At 43.4% G+C, this 23,583-nt stretch overlaps 1 protein-coding gene across 3 annotated transcripts in view; it reads left to right on the top strand.

Moving 5' to 3' along the window:
• The window catches only part of JARID2 (jumonji and AT-rich interaction domain containing 2), a 248,946-nt gene that overhangs the window by 165,961 nt on the left and 59,402 nt on the right, over window positions 1-23,583 (top strand). For all 3 annotated transcript variants that reach the window (XM_033115663.1, XM_033115665.1, XM_033115664.1), the window contains one exon: window positions 15,379-15,548. In XM_033115663.1, coding sequence (XP_032971554.1) covers window positions 15,379-15,548 — 170 coding nt within the window. The remainder of the gene's footprint in view (window positions 1-15,378; window positions 15,549-23,583) is intronic.

The raw sequence follows: 23,583 nt of genomic DNA, 5'->3' as shown, positions 1-23,583 counted from the left end.
AGCACATTCATCACCTCACATAGTTACCTGTTTGTGTGTGTGGTGGTGAATGATCTAAGATTTACTCTCTGTAGCAACTTTCGAGTATATATAGTACAGTGTTAGTAACTATAGTTGCTGTGTTGCCGGAAGTGGGTTCTTGATATCGTCACAGGAAAGAATTCAGGGACGCACCACATAAGTATTAAAAGGAGGACGGTACACTCTCAAGAAGGGAGAGTGGCCAGGCCTGGAGAAAAGCAATTGCACTGAAGAAGAACCAAGAGGCTTAGGAATTTATTACTTCTAAAATGAGGGCGCGAAGTATTCCAGACTTATTAGGGGTGGTGTTCCAGGTGTTCCTAGATGGGTCCTCGCTGACCACTCCTTCCTGTGGGGAGGAGGGATTTTTGTCCTTCTGTAGCTGTTGGAACTGTCATGGTGGCACTGGGGGTGGAGATTTTCCCTCACTGAAATGCTAATAACATTAGAATCCATTACAGCGAGCTAAAGTCCACCTCCAGGGGCAAGATGGCACCCTGGATCTGCTCTAGGCCACTGCAGTCTAGTTCTGGCTGGTCCTGTAGCTGCACTTTTTCTTAAGGATGATCTCATCTCCTCCCTCCTTTGTTTTCCCACACTCCCCCCGCCCTTTCTGCCTAAGGTAACGACTGGGCTGTACTTTACATCCCCAGAACTTACTCATCTTGTAACTGGACGTTTTACCTTGTCCACCATCACACATGCGTACAGAGGCAACCACCAATCTACTCTCTGTTCTTGTAAGTTCAGTTTTCTTAGAATCCACATGTAATGAGACCATATTTGTCTTTCTCTGTCTGACTTATTTCACTAAGCATAATGTTCTCAAGGCCCATTCACAAATGGCAGGATTTTCTTTTTTATAGCTGAATAATATTCCATTGTCTATTTATACCAGATTTTCCTTATCCATTTATCTCCTGGCGTACTCTTAGATTGTTTCCATGTCTTGGTTATTATTGTAAATAATGCTGTAATAAACATGGGTTGCAAGTATCTCTCCTTGATAGTGATTTCATTTCCTTTGCATAAATACCCAGAAATGGGATTGCTGGATCATATGGTAGCTCTATTTTTAATTTTTTGAGCAACCTCCATACTGTTTTCCGTAGTTGCTGTACTCATTTACATTCCCTCCAGCAGTGCACAAGGGTTCTCTTTGCGTCCTGCCAGCACTTAGCCTTTTTCACATAGTTTTTTCTTATGAAGATATTTACATTCTGTTTTCACATTCACTTGAACTGAGTTTAGTTCTTAGGAGAATGGGAGTCTGGTGGACTATCCTAACCTGAGATAGCGTGTGATTTCTCACCTGTGGTGCCTCCCAAGTCTGGCTTTAGGGTTTGAGATCTCAGTGGCCCCACCTAGCCCACTGGGAGCCTAAGCTGCTCCCCACACCCGGTTCTCCAGCTGGGTGGTTTTATTGTTTTATTGTTGAGTTGATTGCATTGAAGCCCAGGGGGTGTGAGGTTATCTTTGTTTGTAGTTGTTTGTTTTGAGAAGGGGAGGTCTGGAAGGAATAAATTGTGCCTTTCTTCCTGGTAAGTTCCCCTGTGGTGAATGAGCCTGTTCCAAGCATTTCCATCCCAGAAGTTGTTGTTTCAGGGACTGGAGGGAATGACAAAAACTGAAGTTCCACTGGTGTCGCCTCAGCTGTCTTTCTTTGTCTGCTGTGACTGGATTAGACTTTCTTTGTCAGCTGTTCACGAAAACTAAGTTTTCATCCTTGGACCTGGAAGACTGGTGTGATGTGTATCCTGAGTCAGATCTGTCTCTTCACGGCACACATGTGTGTCCTTCCTTTGCCCATCCCCTGCGGTCCCTTTTCTGTCCAGCTCGGTCGTGTTTTGGAATCTGCCTGGTTCCCTTTCAGGTGCACTCTTGCTGGTACTTACTTACATCGTGGGGGTCCTCCCCTGGCAAAGTGAAATAGTCACTGCGTTGTCTTGTTTCCCTTGTTGAAGCAGAAGCTGAATGAGGAGAGGATGCATGTTCTGAGTTTTCTAGGTTACTTTCCCTTTCAGTTGTTGGCCTTACTCTTCTGTGAAATGCATTTACAATTTCCATTGCTTATTGATCTGTCACCGAGTAGTGTTTTGTTCTGGGATCCCCAGCTCAAGTTTGTTGGTATCTTTATAATCCTAGAACTGGGATCTCATGAAAGTCTAGAACAGGGAGCTCTCACTTCCCTGGTGGCACCAGTCGCCCCAACAATGCATCCTTTTCTACCTGCAGTACTAATTTGTATATTTTCGGCTTTAAAATCGCATAACATAAAGAAAAACAGTAATTTGATTTAAAACCACACAACCCTGTGAAGTTAGACTGTAACCCTTAGGACGTTCCTCAGGGTCAGTGTCTTGGGGCCTCTTCTGGGTGTGAGGTGTTTATAGCTGCTCTCTGGGGCGGGGGTTTGGAATGGGGGTCAGGCAGGAACCGCTGAGTGTGCAGCTGGAAGTGTTGTACCGGGCGGGCTCATTGACAAATAGCTGGAGGTGGAGCCTTAGCAGCCCTTCCCAGGACTGACACAGACGCACGGCTGGGAGTGTGGCGATTGGCAGCCTAATGACACAGTTACAGATGGATGGCTGCCTCTTTGACCAAAGGCAGAGACCGGTAGGGCACGTTTAGGCTGGTGGAATTGAAGAGACTCGTTATAAAGAGAGTACTCCGCACCCCCTGGCCCCCAGGGCCTGCCACCCACATCTTTCTGAACAGGATTATGATTTGCCCAGTTTATTGGCATAGAGTTTTGTGAAGCCAGCTGTGTGGAAGGAAGCTTGCCACCTACCTAGCCTTCTTCTTTGAGTTAATCAGTAGATTACAGAGGAGAGAAGGAGGTCGTTTCTTCCCACCGTTCTCGCCATATCCTTGTTTCTCACTGTTTGGGAAGATGTGACAGTTTTTCCTCACTACTCACCCACCCGTTCATTGTGGTCTTTACTTGCACCCTCCCTTACAATGGCCCCTGGGGTTCTGCCTTCTCTTCAGAGGTGGCTTGCCATGTGGTGGTGATGGTGCAGTACGTTTGAAAAGACCCATGAAGATAGTTCCCTGGACAGAGTGCTTCAGCTACTCAGATGGTTCTGATGGTGGTTGGGCAGCAGAATAGGAGAGAAGGGGGCCATGGGAAAGCAACCTGCCTGTAGGAAGCCACACGAGCATTACTTGGACGGAGACGCTGAAGCTAGGTTTGAGGCTGGGGATTGAAAAATAAAATTTTGGTAGTCACTTTTTAAGCTTCTAGCTCCTAATTGTGGTTGACACTTTTATAATTGAAGGTTCATGTCTGCTGCTTGGATCTCTACTCTTCTTCCCCACTTACATCCCCGTTGTTTTCACCTTTGCTAAGATCACGAAGAACTTTGGGATTCTCTTCCATTTCTTTTATTCTTTTCTCCTATTTTTGCCGCCCTTGCCTCTCTGGGGAATGAGTGGAGCCAGGCCATATGAAAGCTTTCTGGCAGCACCTAGGACAGATCCAGGGCCTTCTTTGGAGGGTGTAAACGGCTGGGAAGGAGGCTGACCTCCTGGCTTTATCATTCCCTGTTTATTATGGATGAGGAAGATGGGCTCAGAAGTAGGGATTAAGGAAGGAAGTTTTTCAGCCCTTTGGAGTTGCCGAAGGGATGCATATAGCTTTGGCTGTTTATCTTGAGTCCTGCTTTGGAAAGGTTGGGCTTTTCTCTGGCTGTTTCCTGGAACTAAATGGAAACGGAATTGTCAGGGAGTTTCAGTGCTAAGAGGGAAAGGAGTAACAAGTCAGCTATAGAACTGGGTGAGGGGGCAGGCGTGTTTGGATTTCCGCCTACCTCCCAGCTCACTTCTGGGAGTTTCTATTACAGGCTTTGCTCAAATCCTTAAGTCCATTGAGCTATTTTTGTTAGCATCCCAGCAAATACAAATATGATAGTAGCTCTGGAAAGGAGTGGTAAGTCACTCGTCTCATTAATAGCAGGGTTTTGTTGGTTAAATGACCGTAAGACAGGTAAAGTATTTGATGACAAGGCCCCTTGTGAGTCAAGCAGAGAATGACTTTCCCACTTGGAGAAAATGTCATTTTGTGATGTAAACGAGGTCTAGTCAGAAGACATTCTCGCCAGACCCTTTTGAGGGTTCATTGAAGACAGGCATGGTTGTGGGGGACACGTCTTGCAGGTGTTCAGTGAGTCGTCTCTGCCTGACATCTAGTGCTGCCGTCCAGTAGTGACGTCTCTCCACTTAGTGCACCTTCCTAATATCAGGTAGACGGCCCCTGACTCACGTGCCGCAGAGTCAGGCTGGGCCTGCCAGGTGGCTGCTCAGTGACAACTGGGAGGGGTTGTCTACTGGGTCGAGCTGTCTGTCTTAGGTTGGGAGATGGTATAAGTGAGACAGAATGTTCTGAGCGAGTTGGAAGGGAGGAATCCTCCCCCAATTCAGCAATGCCATTTGGAAAGATGTTTCTGCTTCCTGGCCTGACTTATGGGTACTCTTGTGCAGTTACTCTGTGCAACCCTGAGCGTTGGGAGAAATTCAGCGTTGCCTGGAGGCTATCCTCGGCATTGTTAGGAAATACGGTGATTTCCATGCCTGGACTCCCTTTTGCCTACTTTGAATTGATCCAGTTTCCTTGGTTTTCAGTGTAAATTTCCTTGCCACTGGTGTATCTCCCCAGACCCGTCAGGGCAGGTGCCAGTGCCATGGAGCCTAAGATGATGCCACACGCGTGCCCATTTTCCAGCGGGAGAATGCCTTTACACTAGGATCGCAAATTACTCCAGGATTACGAAGCACAAACAGTCAAAAGGAGATAATTGCTCTTCTTATGTTCATTAGCTATTAGCAGATTCTTTAATTATGATCATGTTTTCTCATCTTTAGGCAATTGTCATAAAAACCAAAAGCTCTTTCATAAATGTCCAAGAAGAGACAATGTGGAAATTGTAGTAAACCCTTTGATTACATACAGAACAGACTCTACTCGGCATTTTGGTTGCTGATAGCTTAAGTAACACCCTGTACCTTGAAAATTACACGATTATGTTTCAGCTTACTAAAGTTCTGTCAGAGCCCCCCAAACGAGTACTTTATGCTTCTTAATGAAGGAAACAAGGTGCCTTACTTTAGTTTTGCCTTTTCTTATCTTTCCTTGATGGTAAAAATCACTTTTGGAGGAAGGGCTTATTTCAGAAAACCTCGTGTGGATTTTTGCCGCAGGTATATTTTTACTGTATAAATTCCTGGATTGTGAGTTTGTGTATTTTCCATACAAGCAGAGAGCTTGAGTTGTGATTGAGCCGATGGGACAAAAGGATATTGCTAATAGTGTTTATATACTACTTTCCACAAACAGTGGCTGGTTTCTTAGCTGGCATTAGATTTTTAGTACAGGTCCTAAAAATTGGACACTACCTCCCAGTGTCATTAAGTCCTTTTTCCTCCTCCGTGGTGATCCCAGAGCTGGACTCTGAAGTCTCTTTATTGCCATCTATTGGTGGTTATTGGCTACTGCATAGGATTGCCAGTGGGCGGGGAAATTGTCCAGTATCTCGGTTCTGTTTGTCACCCTTTAAATGAAGCAAATCTCTGTTAAGTAGACTTACTGTCTGAGAGGCAGAAGTTATGAGAAGCCAAAGCCTACTCCAGATCATTGCAGGACTAGTCGTCAGGACTAGTTGGAATTCTGAGCACTCCCTTTGTCACACCTGCTGATGGAGTTTACAATCTGACCCACCATGCAGCTCCATTGAGAAGGTTTCTGGTGGGATGGCTACAGAATGGAGTTTTCAGTTACACCCTTAGGATTCTGCTGCATTTTGTTTTTTAATGATGGAGCTGTGTAGCATTGCAGGATATAATTTCACAATATGTTTTTCGGTTTTTCCTTGAAAGGAGGAAGTAAAACCTGATTCTTACCTCACAGAGTCAGTCATTCAGTCTCCTTTCCCATCCGTCATCTTGGCCAGGATTCCAGGAGATTTCTGGCAGTTTGCAATTGGTATTGAGTAACTTAATTGAGAAACTACTGGGTTTTTGTTGAAATAATACTTTAAAAACAAAATTGGCAATCCCACCTCCAGAGAGGGTAGAACGGCAGGTTAACATTTTAACTGGCTCTTCTAGGTTTTTAAAACTGAATGTGCTTTAGATAATTTGTTCACACCTTGTGACTACAATAGTGTATTAGGAATTTCTTTGGCCAGATCCTAGCTAGATTCTTAAGACCCTTAACTTCCACGAGCTGTTCTACTCTTGTTATCCTTTTTGACTCTCTTCTGTTGTAAGATATACTTTTTGCTCAATACTGACCTGAAACTAACAGTCTTTGTGGAGAAGAGCTTTTGCAGCTCTTACCATGTTTCCTCGAAAATAAGACCTAGCCCGACCATCAGCTCTAATGCATCTTTTGGAGTAAAAATTAAAATAAGACCTGGTATATTGTATTATGTTATATTATATTATACCTGGTCTTATATTAAAATATTAATATATTAAAATTATATAATATAATATAATGTAATGTAATACCTGGTCTTATATTAATTTTTGCTCCAAAAGACGCATTAGAGCTGATGGTCCAGCTAGGTCTTATTTTCAGGGAAACACGGTAGATCCTGGGTTTGGAGTTGGAGTCCTGATAAGAAGAGGGTTACACTGCCTGGGGATGGCAAAACAGCTTTCCATAGGTAAACTAACACATGTGACATTTGTGACTGACAGAACAAAAGGGCTTTGTTGCCGCTTTAATTGTTGATTAATGACGATCCCTCTCAAATTTGACATGGTTGCTTTCTAGAACACAAAAGAAGTCAATGTCACATATTTCCTTGGTCATGACAATCATGATTTCCTGGCAGCCTTGGTTCTTTGACATTGCAAAGATGTGGCATAAGATTTTCAAAAAGCTTAATTGCATAATTTTTAATTAATTGAATCAAAAGCTGTGCTGCACATTACTTTTTATACCACCTGTGTGGTATCTCACCATCCACCTGAGATTTATGTGCCTCCAGTAATGCTTTACTTGGGGCGACTGCACGTAGCGTATAGATATTGAGTGCTGTGAGTGACTTGATACTCTTCCTCCTCTCCCCTGATCTTTGCCCCTGAATAAAAGAAAAATAAAGGCTCTTCTTTCTCTGGCGCCTGCTTTCCAGGGCCTGAGGTGGTGCGGTATTTGTGAGCAAGTGGAACACCTTCTCCTTGAGGTGGTTGTGACGTTTGCAATGCTTGCCTTCTCCTTGGGCTGGCTTTTTGGTGGGGAGAGCTGATGAATATATTTCTAAGTAATTAAGTTAGAGCTCCTAAGAATGCCTTGGAGTTCTGAAGGAAGGTAATGTTTCCCTAAATGAGTGAATTATTCCTAATTGGAACTATGAATTCTTGAGGAAGCAGAGTATAGAGAGAGTTGTTACTGTTTAATAGTTTAAGGGAATACGGCACAGTTTTTGGAGTTGTGCCATCTTTTAACAAAGTGTGTGGATATTTAACATTTTTCCCACCGCCATCTTCTAAAGTACCAGGCAGTAAGTATACGTACCTCAAAATCTAAAAGTTACCAGGTTTGTTGTTTTGCCCTGACAAGGTGTAATTAGGAAGTTGGTGCCGGGAACCTATAGCTTAGCAACGTGGGCATTTTGGAGATCTAAGATCCTAATTTCCCACTGGGCACAGGAAAAGGTCAGTATTTCTCATCTTGAATTATGAAATCATATATCCCAAAGAAATTATTACAGGAATTACTATATTCAATTTTTACAGATGAAATCAGAGGAGATTGGACCTCGAAGGAGCTGTAGCTCTCGCCTTTTCACAACCCTCCCCCACCTTCTTAAGAAATGAGGAAGTAGATACTCGGCTTGCTCTAGGTTACAGGTGCATTAAAGCCCAGGTGCTGTGGTACGCTGTTCTTTTACTTGTACCTGTCTGACCACGCAAAACTTTTTAAGGATTCATCTTGAGGAGATTCAACCACAAAAAGTTCCTGTAGGTAAATCTGGTTAATAGCAAACCCCTACTGTAAATTGCTGCCTATGTATTTTATTTCTTTTTAATTTTTTTCTTTTAAAAAATTTTCTTAGTTTCTTTCTAGCTTCCTCTGTATTTTAATTAAGACACGTGCTGCAAATATTTACCAGCCTATGGTTTTTAGCACAAACAAACAATTTCATCTGTTTACGTATAAAGCAAGAAATGAGGCCTGTGGACCATTATGAGATCTCCAGAAATGCCATGAAGCCGGCATTCTGTGGAGCAAAACTCCTGTCATGGAGCCAGCCGACCTCCCTTTCTGTCCTTGTGTGACATCCCCTCACCTGATAAAACATTATTACAGCTATGGCGCAGAGTGGGACGTGAGCATAGCAGGCTGTAGTTCATCGCCAATGCTTCTCGCTGGAGAGTTTGGTATGAGTTGGCCTTTGCTTGCCTCTGGGTTCATTTGAAGATGTGTTTATTTTCTCCTTACTCTACAGTATATTTACAACCATCCGGCGTGGTGTGCCCGCAACTGCACTTGCCTCTGAATTTGGTGGGCAGCCTGCCCTGGGAAGGGGCTAGCCCCTGCCTGACCCTCCCCCACCCGGCCGCGTGTGTGTGCGCACGCACGCGGGCACACTCTTGTTTCTTTGAGTAGCTGCCAGGTTTGTAGTGTGTGCGTCTGGGGTAGAATAGAGTGGGTAATTATTTTGGGGATGGGAAACACAGGAAAATTTTTTTTGAATAGGCCTTTCAGCGAGTTGGCAGAGCTTCAGGGCCGTCCCGCACCGGTACAAAGGGCGCAGCCATGCTGGTCATTCTGCATTTGCTAGACACAAAGTATCTTAGTTTTTGAATGGGCAGACCCTCCCCTCCCACCCATTCCTTGCTCTTTGTTTAGAATTGAGATGTAATCTAAATAATTGGATTTACCAGCTTACGTTTTTAATATTGGGAAATGAAGTTAATAAAATGGTGTTTTGCTTTACACGTCCCTCAACAAGGGGCCAGCTGGGCATTTCTTTAAATCACTTAGTCCCTCTCGCTCCTGCTTTCTCCATCCAAATTGTATGCATACACTGTGTCTTCCTTGGGTTTGTAAACTGTCAGAAATCCTGGACAGAAATGGAATTTAATTAACCTAGAAATTGCTTTTGTGCCGTATTTAGGGCTGCCCTGGAGATTGAGTGCAGAGATAGCAATAAGCCGGTTAACTCCATCCTGTAGATAACCCCAGAGGAAACCTGGAGGAACAGTGCCGCCCTCGTGTGAGGCTTCTGATGGCATACTGCCCAGGAAGCTGCTAAATGCATGATTTGGGGAGGGCAGGAGCCACACACACGGTATTATTACAAAACAGAAAATATTTGGCACAGGACTTCGTCGGCTCATCAGTGGAGTTTCTTTACAAATATCGCCTTGCAGTTCACTTGCTAACTTTCAAAATAACGCCAGTGTTAATTTTGGTGTGTTTCTTTGTTCCCATAAAGGTGCTATACTTTAAAAATAAACAAACTAAAAAAACCCACCTAAACACGACATAGTTTTAAAGGTATTTTTTGGATGAAATTTAAAGGGATCAAGCAAATAATTTTTTGTTGGCTGTGACAACCCTAAAATGAGATGCCTCAGGAGAAAAAGAATGTCTTCTTTTGTACTCGTGTTTTATCTTAGGGTGTGGAAGGGAAAGAGGAAGAAGACGGACCGCCCCTCCCCAACCCCCAGCTCTTGCAGCTCGATCAAGGAGTACCGACAGTCGCTGATACGTGTTGTCCTGTGTGCACGGTGTGTGGCAGGGCCGTCCTCTGGGGTCCAACATGTGGTGGCCTGTGGACAGCTGTGCTGTGTGATGATACAGGGACCCTGAGTGCATGCCTTGTGGTGGGGTGACACCTCGGGCCTCATGGTGGTGAAGAGCCAGAACCAGGCCTTCTCTGGCGTTTGGTAGACGGAACCAGTCACGGGCACAGGCTCAGGAAATTCTTACTAAGGTATAACTGTGGTGATGGTAGCAATTGTGACCACGTGGGCAGGTGTTAGTCCTGTGAGCCTGATTCTTAACGACGCTGATTCCAGCTGACCTTTGGGTAGACTTGCACTGGCATGGCCAGTAACTATCCCCGGGGTAGAACACCATGTCTTTCCCTCTTCTGTTGCTATCAGGTCTGTTTCAGGGGCATCCAGCTATTTCCCGGGCACCTCTGGATGGCCATTCAGTCTGCCCCTGTGCTCAGAAAACACCCATGTGTTTCATTGTGAGATTCCTGAAGAGTGACCGGTGAATTGTGTGGCTCATAAATTGTAGGTACAGTGGCATGGTGTTCTTCTGTCCCTTCTCTGCACTCACGGACGGCTTGTCCTTGATGCATGGTAACAGCCCTGTGCAGAAATGGGTCATAAAGAGGAGACCACAGTACGGCCTACTCTTGTGGGCCCACAGAACGTCAGAGGAATGGAATTGGGGTTGAGTGGTAGGTCCTGGGGGGCGTAGAACTTTATGACGGTTGGATCTCTCTGAGGAGGTGACATTTGAGCAGTGACCTGGAGGAAGTGACCGCCATAAAAATGAACAGGCCTGAAATGTTTCCCTCACCGGATGATGAGAAGAAGGCAGCCACGGCAAGATAAAAGAGAAGAGCATTCCAGATGGCCAGAGCAGGCTTGAGTAAGCAAGGTCCCTTCTGATCGTTGTCTCTATCTTAGGGCATTTATTTCTACAGGGAAGGACACTGTGGGACCAGATCAGTAACCTGACTTCATTTCAACACATTTTAACTCCCCTTGGGGACCTTCTAGCTTAAATGGGATTCATACCAGTGTGCCTGCATTTTTTTTTTTTTTTTTTTTTTTTTTTTTTTGGTCATGACTTGAATTGCCATGGGGCTCCTGGACCCAAGAGCTTTCAGGGAAGGGACACACCAGATGGTCTTGCCCACGGCAAGGCAGCGCTTCACCTGCCACTTGGATGCGGATGGTGTGACAGAGAAAACTCTGACCCAAGGACTTAGGGTCCTTCTCTCAGTTGATTGATCTAGGCAGTAGGGGTGATCTGAAGATCCCTCCAAAAATCAAAGCCGTTAGCTTTTTAACATTTGTCTCATACACCAAACAGAAAAAACAGACCATAGCTGTATTCTCAGAGCTTGCTATTTGCACTTGTTAGTCCTTTAATTCTCATACACACATTTACACCACGGAAGGTAAGTGATAGCGATGATTTGATCTGAAACTCACACATCTGTTCTCTCACCCCACTGCTCCCAACCCTAGGTTTTTAACACTGAAAATAAAATGTTACCCTCCATATATTTATTCATATATAAACATGTTCATTTCTTCCTCAACTGGGTTATATTTATTTGATCTATGTAATTTGGGTTTGATTTCATTGGTTTAATTGATGCAAGGAATACACCTAGAGTTCCAAGAGTGAAGGAGGCTTCTTAGGGGGAGTCCTTCCTTAATCAATTAATAAAATTTAAACATGGAAGTGAATCGTGCTCTAGTTGATTCTTCTGTGGTTTGCACGGGGGACAAGCACCTTCTGTGTTTTCTTTGTTCTGCCATTTCTGTGTCTTATCAATGGGCAGTAGGGGCCATCCTGCCTGAACTCTGGGCCGAACAGCTTTGGAGGCCTTATGTGCTGCTGTGTTTCCTTCACCCCAGGAACCCTGTACTCTACCCACCCCCAACCCCAGAATGACTGAACTGCCTTAGTTCAAACAATATTTCCATTTTAAAGCCATCTCACTCTGGTAAGGAATGGAAGGTGTTGTTTCTGGTTAAAATGCCAGGGTGGGTGAATAATGCTGCCGGCAGTGGAGGAGTACCTCCTTGCTTGCTTACTGCTGGAGACAGCCATCGCGGGTGGGCACTGCCAGCCCTCTTTAACTGGTGGGAGGAGTCTGGCCTGGCCTGCCTGCCCGCCCCTCAGCTCTGCTTCCCACATCTCCAGGGACAGGTGCTCTGGTTATTCAGCATATCTACACAAACACACACACACACCACCACCCCCCCCCTCGATCCCCCAGCTTTCTTTACTGATTTAAGGTAACAGACTCTCAGTTCCTTATTCTAGCATGAATCATCTACCCCTCAAACACACCTGCATGGCTAAAGCGTGCTTACTGCATGGATTTGGCCTCTAATTCGTGTCCTTCAAACTCTTTTGTTGTGTGAGGCCAGCAAAGCAAAGTCAACACCTTTGTAATCCTCCTGGGACTTTGCAGGATGAAAAGCCAAACCATAGACCTGCCCTTTCTGCAAAGTACGGATTCTTCTTGGCCTCTAAAAAAAAGAGATTGGTTTGTCTTGTTCTTTCGTTCCTACTTTCATCTGGGTCTTACAAATACTTAATCACTTGGGAGCTCGGCTCACTCCTCTGAGCGGTAATTTATTTTACTGCCACTTTCTAATCTGTTACTGCCTTATTTTTCATAGTCTTCGCTGAGAAAGTCATCAGGCAAAAAGTGCCTTTTATTTGAACAATGGTAGGAACAGTTTATCTTTGAGGTCCTGAAATTGTGAAATATCTCACCGTGTCCCGCTCTGTCATCTGCGCCTGGTCTGCGTGTGGTGTTTGTTTTTCATGATTGCTGCACTGTCTTCTCATAATGTGTGGCATTTGTTGTCGCTGACTTTTGAAAAAGCAATAAAGTTGGAGCATTCTGTTCACGTGCAGCCTGGGTTTCTATAAAATCCTTCAATGCTCAGAGCGGGAGCTCTGTCCATTGAAATGAAGATGTACATGTTATGAAATCGCCAATTAAAAAAGTTTTTAGTGGAATGAAAAGATACAGGTTTTCTTTTCACAGGAAGGCATGGTTGACGGAGCAGAGAAGCTTTGTTGGGAGAGGAGGGTCGTCCTGTTGGGGTCAGGCGACCCTGAGGGTGGCGTTGTTACCTTGCAGGGGTGTGGCTGTTTGTGTGGGGTTCAGTGTTCTGTATTCTTGTGCCGCCTCTGAAGCAGGTCATGGTGTGGGCTGCTGCCTGGGGCCAGTGACTTGAATCCGGAAATGCAGTGAGCTTTTTAGAAACGTAGAGCGGTTTGACGCAGTGATGTTATGTCTGTTGAATCTAATAATAAATTTGGGCTTGTATTTTAAGTCGTTCTTAAAATTTTATTTTCCCTCCTAGTTTGATTGTCTTATTTTATAAAAATACCCATTTGCAAAAGAGAAAATGTAAAAGGGTGAAATAACTGAACACAGCACCAGTCCTCCTCTCAGAGAGTGTGAGAAGCACCACTCTATAGCGTCAGTGCCACCCACATGCCCCCAAAACCCCATCCTCTAGTGTCCCCTTTTGAAGGTCACTCTCCGGCTTCGTGGCTTCCTGAGTGCACACTTCTGGTCTGTCTTGTCTCAGATACAGGCAGTCAATTGGTCGCAAAAAAGCTCTTTGTTCCCCATAACATGGGGCAGTCACATTTTCCCTGACCATTTCTAAGGTTTGGGAAGTTGTTAAAGCTGTTTCGCTTTCTGCTGATACTTGTTAATGGGGCTATTTCATGTTGGTTATTCCTGGGTGCTGAAGTGCTTTTGATTAGCTGTGATGTTTGCCCAGTAAGTATGAAGTAGTCGTGTGCCTCTCTTGATCAAATGCTGGTTTGCATCGGGAATATGGTCTCTGCAGCAGTGCTTTTGGTAGGTGGTAGCGGAGGCAAGAGTTGAGACTGGTCAGGACTCAAAGGTTCAATTTAAAGGGCTTAATTTTTACGAAGGAGAAAACCACGGGTATGTATTTTGCTGTATAATTTTGTTAACTACTGGAAAGTTAATTAAAAATGTTACGTATTTTGAATGTCAGCAGCTTAACATGCTACGTATTTTAAATAATCTCTACAATACTTAAGGGGAGACTTGTTCATGCTTTCCAGATGTATTGGATTTCTTTTTATTTCTTATGTAATACGCAAAGCAACCTTGAATTGGGTTGGCATTTGGCGTTATCAGTCTCACGGTGATTGATTCTAATTTGGGTTTCAGACCAGATCTAGATAAAGCCCTATTCTTGGTTCTTTTATGTTTTTTTTTCCCACCTGACCTCAAATACTGTTTCTTGAGCATCTGTATGAGCAGGGCTGGATAGAGAGTTTAAAGCAGTTACACAGTTATAAGCAGTTATACAGGTTTTCACCCTCAGATGTGCCTACTTCCATTATGGATTGAGATTCTTAGAATTAAAGGAAGAGCTAATATGAGACAATTTATGATGTCAGGTTAGCTACTCAAAAAGGAAAATTTGTTAGGATGCTTATAGAGAAAGGGAAATTTACTATCAGCTATAATGTCAGCTATCGTGTTAGATGTAAAGAAACCTTTCCAAGATTCCTTAGTGCTCACATCGATTGAAAGGCAGGTCTTATGGCAGATTTTGTAAATGAATTACCTCTAAGTTGTGATTTTTTTTTTTTTAGACACTGAGTGGGTAAGTTAGGGTTCAATATCCAGGTAGGATTGTAATGGGGAAGTGGCCTAAAAGGGTAGATTAAGGCCAGTTTTTGGAATTCCTGACTTAGGGGCTTGGATTGTTCCTATAGGCAGAGGGGGTAATCCATAATTTGGCGGGGACGGAGGGGTTTTGGGGAGACCAGAGGAGTACAGTAGTACCTCGGTTTTTGAACGTCTCCGTTGACGAACATTGCGGTTTATGAACGCCGTAAACCTGGAAGTAAATGCTTCTGTTTTCGAACACGCCTCGGAAGTCGAACATGTCACGTGGCTTCCGCCGAGGGCGAGATCCTGAGGCCTAGCTATCGGCTGTTTTCGAACGTTTCCGAACGCGAATGGTCTTCTGGAATGGATTATGTTAAAAAAACCGAGGTACCACTGTATATATTTTTCCTGCATTACAAGCTTTAATTAGTGTAGTGACCTTACGTGGCTCAGTCGGAGTCAGAAGTGATTAGAGGTGGGGTATAAGACTGGGTCAGTGACGGATGGACCAGCAAGGGCAGGCTGGTGTAAGGACAGTGCAGAGGGCGTCACAGGAGACATTTATCCTAAATTGTCTCATCTGTGACAGTATCATGTTGAGGAATTTAATAAACGTGACAGGATGATTTGCATTTCCTCATCGCCATGGACTAAATCAAAAGTGCGTAAGGCAGTAGTAATCCCGGGGCATCCAATACCCAGGCACTCAGTGGTCTGTGCAGGAACGTGCTGGTACACACACGTGCACATTTTATATCAGTATATAAAACACAGCCCTTTAATCACATTTATTGCCCTTTAAAGCAGGCCTGTGGTTGATGAGAGTGGGAGATACAGAACCTTAGAGTTTGCTTGAAATAGGATCTTTTTTCCCTTTTGTTTCATAATGTTATTGCTGCATATAGATCTATATTCTCTGATCTCTGCTTAATTTATTTTAATTTTCTTTTTGCTTTTACAGGCCCAGGCTGCAAGCACAAAGGAAGTTTGCTCAATCTCAGCCGAATAGTCCCAGCACAACTCCAGTAAAGATAGTGGAGCCATTGCTACCCCCTCCAGCGACTCAAATTTCTGACCTCTCTAAAAGGAAGCCTAAGACAGAAGATTTTCTTACCTTTCTCTGCCTTCGAGGTAAGATGGTGTTACCAGTTGGTTTGGAAGGAACAGCCTAGTTGGTAAAAAAAAGGAATAGCACCACACACAGGATAGATGGTAGCTTTGGTCTCTGCTGCATGTTTCTTTCAATACCCCAGCCTGCTTTGAGGTAGTTTAAAGTGAGAACTCCCACCGAGAGGGTGCTTGAATCTTCATGTTTCTCCTTTTGTGTTCATTTGACTCTTAACTTCTACCTATACTCAACAGTGAAAATATTGGTTGATATATGCAAACCGGACCAAGTGCACGGTGAGGATAAAATTTTGTAAAAGAAGATGGATTTGGATTTACACAGAGATACAAAATGTTCTCTGTATCTTATTTGGGAAAGTGTTTATAACAGGAATTAAGTTTTCTAATAGTGGTGAGGGAAGAACACAAAAGATTTGCAAAGAGATTGAGGAATCTTTTATGGGAATGATAGAAAGGAGCATTAGGAAGTGAACTTGGAGAGCTTTGGTGAGGTTAGTTGAGAGAAAGTGAATAGGAGGGAGAGGGTCTTTGTTGTTGGTCATTGGCTTGAGGTTCAGGGTTATGTACTTTTTTTTTCCGCTTTTTTTTAAAAAAACATTTTGAAATGTTACAGCAAGATTTAGGTACAGTGCAAATAACTTTCTCTTAAACTACTTGAGAGAAAATTCCACCTGATACCGCATCGCTCCTTAACACATTAGTGTCTGTCTTCTTAAAATAAGGACAGTCTCCTATTACTGTCAAAATTTGGACCTTTCAGGACTTTTTCAAACTAGCACATTGGTCTTACGCGCTTGGAGAAAAACATATCATCAGTTCTCTGGTTCTCAATATTTCAGACTCAAACTAGAATTGTATCACTGGCTCTCCTGGGTCTCCAGCTTACATATGCAGATTGTGGGACTTCTCAGCCTCCATAATTGCATAAGCCACTTTCATATAAGTCTCAGTAAATAGATAGGTGGACAGATAGACACACATGTCGATAAAGATACATTGATATGTATCCTAGTGTCTGTCTGTCTTGCTGTCTTTACGCACGCGCACACACCCCCCCATTGGTTCTGTTTCTCTGAGGATTGCTAACATACCAATAAATGCAAAAATGAAGACTTAAAATAAAAAGTAAAAACAAAATACTATAAAAAAAATTAGGATCTTCATAATGATATATTACCGCCATCTAATCTTCAAACCCCCATATCAGATTACGTCAAATGCCTTAGTGATGTCTGAGTTCAGGGCAGAAGGATCCATTCAGAATCGGGCATTGTCTTTGTGTTTAGTCTGCTAACTCAGGAACAGTTCCTCTGCCTTTGTCTTTCATGACCTTGACTGGGAAAATATACAGGTCAATTATTTTGTAGAATGGCCTCCAATTCGGGGTGTCGGGTGTTTCCTCATTATTAGACTCAGGTTTTGCTTTGGGGCAGGAACATCACAAAGTGATTCTTCAGTCTTCTTGTGGCCTCCTGTTGGATGGTACAAAATTTCAGTCTTTTATTGCTGGTATTCGCATTGATCACTCGATGAGGGTTGGTCTGTCAGGCTTCTCCGCGGTCAAGTTACCCTTTTTTCAGCCTTTTAATTTTCAAGTATTTTGGGGGGAGGTTCTTTTAAATTCCCTATTTCATTTCTCATCAAACTCAATGTATTCATGTTTTTGTATCTGTGCGGACTCATTTCCTAATTTATTCAGAGGGTTGTCATCTGCGGCTGTCATTTATTTTGATTTAGGTTGTCCTATATAACCATCAGTGGAGCCCCTTCGAGCTGCCTCCTCTGTCCTTTTGACATGACCCTGTCATCCTTCCAGTCTTGCTTCCTGGCACAACCAAATGTTCCAGGCTGCTCTTGTGTCCCCCCCGCCCGCCCTGGGATCAGCCATTTCCCCCAGGACCATCGTTGTTTATGTGGCAGCTGCTCTTTAGAAGCCATGGTCTGGGTCTGTGTGCGCGCACAGCTGTTGGAGTAGCATTCCTCCTAGGCGCTCTGTGATCACATGTAGTGTGTGCATGCGTGCCCGTGCATGCATGTGCACACGTGTACACATGTGCTTCTTTCATATGTCTACATGTATATCTATGTCTCTCTATTCAAATCCCATGAATTAGTACCGGTACGTCCATTTCAGTTTAATTAACTGAATGGTTCATTCTGGTTTTCTTCCGTTCCACATTGAAGACTGAGAAACCAGGCTCCTGCTCCAAAATGTATTTGTTTACTTGATCAGTCTTTTCCTGTGTAACCATCTCCCATCTCTGCTGCTACGCTTGCCCCCCACACGGAGCCTTTCCAATCTCACTCGGCTCTGACACTCCTTCGGATGCCGTCCCCGTGTGCATGCCCACCTCGCCCTCCTCTGGCCCTGACACCACACCTGGGCCACCTCCCTCCCTCCGTGGTTGCTCTCTCACCGATTTGCTTTAGGTCTGAATTGTTAGGGAAGGGAAAGTGAGGAGTTACATTTTAGGTTTGACATTATGGGCTGTTGATAGACCTCAGAGGCTCTCAAGACACTAAGGAGAAGAATATTTCAGTGAGAAACTGTCTAGCAGCTGGGGACCCACTTGGCCTTGACTAAAGGGAGATGAGGTAGGTGGCCTCCTACCACTTCGCCTCCATGAGGTTTTCCATAACTCCTTGCTGCAAGATTCTCAGTGTTGAGGGTGAAGACAGAAAGGAATGGACAAGAACCCCACATACTGGATTGGCCGTGAAGGGTGAAGGGAGGAGAAAAGGTAAGAACGACCAGCGGACTGTGAGGCCGGTAGGGTGTGGTGTGGTATCACCAGGAACATGAGAATGAGTGGGACGAGGTGCTGAGAAGAACTCATGTAAGTTAAAGGAATCTTTGAAGGGGCAGCAGTGTCATGAGCAGCAAGATGGTTCTGGTAGATTATGAAACTTCTGTGGTAGCACTCTTCTCTTTTTTTGCCTTCGGTCATGCACGGCTTTTTAATGCCGTTGGAGCCAGATTTAACATGGAGCCATGACTGAACTATTTTCATTTTCTCTAGCAAGATCCACTGATCTTGTTCCATGAGGATGTCAGGAGATTGCCCTGTTTGATGGAATTAACTTACAAAAGTGGTTACTGTGGAGTGGGTGTGACTCATTTTTCGAGAGGAATGTGTGTGTTTGTGCCCATACATGCATTATTTTAAAAAATCATATTCTCTGTGGTTTGGGAAGATTTGGAGAGGACCTTCCCGGTCCTTAGAGGTGTGCTTCTTATTAGGGAAATGGCGTCTCGTGAGAACCTTACCAGCGATCCAGGTTTGATGTTTCGAGACGAGACAAAAGAGAGTCACGTCTTTTCACAGCCATAGTGGACTTCTTTGAATTGTCAGATGAAACAAAGATGTTAATAAGTGAAACCTAGGAGATTATTAAAACAATTTTGGAAAAATGCTCTGAGCCCACGAAAAATGTATTCTTATTGATGAGCCAGGCAATAAAATAGGTGGTGTTATTTGATTTTAGCTGATATACGTTAAGGATTTGACACACCACTGCACTCTTTCTCCTATACTTTTTAGATCTGCAGTGTGAAATGTGTGAGTCGTCTTTAGCTTTATTTGAAGAATCATGTTTCTGTGAGGTTAGTTGTGTTTATCTGAGCAGGCTCTAAAAGCCCAAAATGATAGATGACTCGAATGGCACCTTTATGACTCCTATGGCACCACCCTGGAAATCTGATGGGCTTGGTGGCATTGGAAGGCATGTTTTCATGTGTAGTTGACTGAGCTAATTAAAACTCGTTTTGAAGAGTACAAGGGGTAAATAGATGATCCCTATTGTAGTGGTTCTTTAATAATTCTCTCTCCATTTAAAATTAAGAACAATAAGGTATTAAACATTTTTTTTTTTGTCATAACAGTATTATTTGATGTTTCTCTTGGGAATATCTTTTCTGAAAAGTAGGAAAAAAACAAAATAAACTCAAAATACCCTCTCTCCAGACTCCCAGAGACAACGACCACTGTTAACACCTCCTTGGTGAGAATATTTCTAAGCCTTCGATGTGCATATGTGATGTGAGTCGCTCCCCTGGAATGGAAGTGCATTGTTATTTTGGCAGTCTGGTTTTCCAGTGTCACATAAATTCGCAGTATCACATAAATACCTGTCCCATTCCGCCGATGTCTCATCATTTATCTAGCTAATTCCTTATTTATGTTCGGATGTATTTTTCACTTTTTGATAACAACTGATGATGATTCAGCCTCACTTCAGCCTCATCGGAAATCTTTCAGGAGAAGTTGACAGTTGGGAATCCCATTAACATTCTTATCCTGCATTCTAATTGTTTCTTCTTCTTTGGTGCGGATTCCAAAGCACACGGAGCTTGTCAGAGCTGCAAACTTCATGTTCAGCATCAGGAGCCCACTCACTGCATCGCCCTTGGGTGACAGCGGGCACTGTTAGGAGTACAGAAGGCAGTTTTTAAAAAAGATTTTTATTAAAAAATATAGCTAACAACATTATGTTAGTTTCAGGTGGACAGTAGTTATTCTACATTTGTATACCTAAAGAAGTGGTAACCATGATAAGTCTGGCAACCATCTGACACTGTATCACGTTATTACAATATTATTGACTGTATTCCCCATGCTGTAAGTTACATCCGCATGACTTACTTTAGTGGGAAATTTGGACCACTTCTTGCTCCTCACCTTTTCTCCCTCCTTTTTAAATTTTCAATTACAGTTGACATTTAATATTGTTTCATATTAATTTCAGGTGTATAGCATAGTGGTTAGACATTTGTGTAATTTAAGCAATGATCCCCCTGACTAGTACCCGCCTGGGACTATATGTAGTTATTACCATATTATTGACTATATTCCTTACGCTATACCCTACATCCCCCTGACTACTCTGTAACAACCAATTTGTACTTCTTAATCCCTTCCCCTTTTTCACCAACCCTCTCAACCCCCGCTCCCATCTGGCAACCGTTAAAATGTTCTCTGTATCTATGAGTTTGTTTCTATTTTGTTGTTTAGATTCCACATTTAAGCGAAATCTCATTGCACCTGTCTTTCTCTGTCTGACATGCTCTACTCAGCACAATACCTTCCAGGTCCATCCATGCTGCTGCAGAAGGCAGAACCCATCCCCTTCCCTGGCTGAGCTCCATTCCATATATACATAGGTACCACCTCCTCTTCATTCATTCATCCATTGACGGACATCCAAGCTGCCTCCACATCTTGAACATTGTAAACAATGCTGCACTGAACATATAGATGCACACGTTCCCTTGAAGTAGAGTTTCGGTTTCTTCAGATAAATACCCTGAAGTGGGATTACTGGGTCCTTCTTTGTCTCTTGTTATAGCCTTTGTTTTAAAGTCTATTTTGTCTGGTATAAGTATTCCTACCCCAGCTTTTTTTGTTTTTGTTTGTGCTTTTTCCATTTTCATGAATAACTTTTTCCATCCTTTCACTTTCAGTCGGTGTGTGCCTTTGATTTGAAATGAGTCTCTTGTAAGCAGCATCTGTAAGGGTTTTGTTTTCTTATCCATTCAGCTACCCTATGTTTTTGATTGAAGCATTGAATCCACTTATATTGAAAGTAATTGTTGATAGATAGGTAACCATTGCCATTTTACTCAGATTTTTGATCTCTCTCTCTCTCTTTTTTTTTTTTTTTGGCCATCTTAAAGAAGTCCCTCTAACACTCCTTGTAATACTGGTCTGGTGGTGAGGAACTCCTTTAGCTTTTTCTTGTCTGGGAAGTTCCTTATCTTTAATTTCAAATGATAGCCTTGCTGGGTAGAGCAATCTTGGTTGTAGTAGTTCCTTGTTTTTCATCACTTTGAATATTTCTTGCGAGTCCCTTCTGGCCTGCAAAGTTTCTGTTGAGAGAACAGCTGACACTCTTATGGGAGCTTCCTTGTAAGTTACTAGTTGCCTTTGTCTTGCTGTTTTTAAGATTCTCTCTTTGTCTTTAACTTTTGGTATTTTATTTTAATTATGTGTCTTGGTGTGGGCCTGTTTGGGTTTGTCTTGCTTAGGAGATTTTGCACTTCCTGGGCTTGTATGTCTGTTTCCTTCACCAGGTAGGGAAGTTTTCCTCATTATTTCTTCAAATGTATTTTCAATTCTTGCTCTCTCTCTCTTCTCCTTGTGGTACCCCTATGATGCGAATGTTGTTACGCTTGATGTTGTCCCAGGGGTCTCTTAAACTATATCATTTTTTTAAATTCTTTTTTCTTTTTGCTGTTCTGATTGGGTGTTTTCTGCTACCTTGTTTTCCAAATTGCCGATACAGTCCTCTGCTTCATCTCTTCTGCTGGTGATTCCTTCTAGTGTATTCTTCATTTTAGTTTTGTATTCTTCACTTCTGACCAGTTCTTTTTTATGGTTAAACGAGGCAGTTTTTAATAAGCCCATTGTTTATAGGAAAGGAAGTCTGGCTGCAGAAATAATGAAGGAATCAAATCAAAGACCTGGAGGTGATATTTGTTGCTGAGGATTACAGACCATCTTTTTCTCCAGTCCCCAACTAATACCTGTAATCGACCGGGCACTAATTTTGTATGTGGAAGAGAATAATTCTTGACATGGAGAGGAAGGCAGCGAATGGACTTCTCAGAGTCTTGTTGTTCCTTACCGTTAATGACACACAGCCAGACCAAGACCATGCCTTCTCCCCACAACCCTTTTCGGTATCTTCAACGAAAACCTTAGGTGGGGGAAAAAAACCCTCTGTACCTAAATAATACTGGGATTAGTGTAGATATGTAAACACACTAGCCAGTCAATCATTCAGGGATGAAAAGCTTTAGAGATTTAAAAAAAATCTGTTTTAAGGCACTCAGAGACCTTTCAGCTAAGTTTGGCAAGGCTCTCTCTTTTCCTGTTTAATATGACCTAAAATTTCTAAAGGAAAGGAGAATGGAATGAATAGTGCCGCCGGGCCTGAAGTGTTTGCCTGCAGTGTATTTATCTTTAAATAGCTTCTTTGAAGGGGGTCCACATGTCTCCTGCCAGGGGCATAATTAGTATCTTTCACTGGCACATGCGGAGAAGAGAAGAGAAGAGGGGGTATGTGCCGCCTGCTACACGCAGCGATTCGCACCGTCGCTCTATTTTCTGTCACCAGTCTCGTTATTCTTAATGAGTTCTGTCGTCTTCTCTTTGTTCTGACTATGTTTATTAACAGATTAAAAAGCTTAACACAGTAGAGCAGTGGCAGGTTAAATGATTCTCTTATTTACATTTTTCTCTTTATGGGCCCCTGCAAACAAGGTGGATCCCCAAAGAGGACTCCTGAAACATACACACACCTACACATAGCTTGTTCTTCTGACTGTGGGTGTCACAGTTAAGCCGTCACAGTTTCGCTGGATGAAGAGAGCTGGGTGGGGCGTGGGGGGAGAGGAGGATCCCTTGTCAACAAGCAGCGCTGTCTGTCACCCATTGTGAAGCTGTGCTTTCTGTTTTGGGACTGCCTGCCTTTTGTTTCCTGAGTCTTAGAGGATCTTCCCTGATCAGCTGTCATTCAATGGCTAATTAATTCAGCAAGCCTTTATTGAATCCTTTTTATATGCCAGACACCTAGAAAGCAGAGATTCGAAACAGGAAAGCAGTATCAGTGTGGTAGGTGAAAGAGACCATAGCAATAAACATGTGAAAATGCCAGGGAGGAGGTGTGCCCTTTACGTGCAGGAGGAAAAGTGGGGCTGTGCCCCGGGGCTGTCCGGGATGGCTGCAGAAAGGAAGTGGCACTTGAGCTGGCTTTGGAGAAAGGGAGTGGGGCTTGGAAGGAGTTCTGCAGAAGCCCTGCCAAGGCATGGATTGGTGTTGGGGTGTGTTTCTTGGAGGGCCCCAAGTTAAAACAAGGAAGTTAGATGTGTCGGATTCTGGGGGTCCTGGGCTAGATGTTAGGGCACCACCAAGGTTCTTCAGCTGAGAGGTGACTGAACGTGCCTCAGCCTTAATTTATTTAGTGAGATGATCTGGCAGCTCATGCGAGAATGGAGTGAGGCTGCAGGGAGGTCTCGGGTGGGGTGGCGCTATATTGT

This window comes from Rhinolophus ferrumequinum, chromosome 9, assembly GCF_004115265.2.
Source record: "Rhinolophus ferrumequinum isolate MPI-CBG mRhiFer1 chromosome 9, mRhiFer1_v1.p, whole genome shotgun sequence".
Taxonomy (NCBI): Eukaryota; Metazoa; Chordata; class Mammalia; order Chiroptera; family Rhinolophidae; genus Rhinolophus; species Rhinolophus ferrumequinum.
This window is presented reverse-complemented; position numbering and strand designations above follow the sequence as displayed.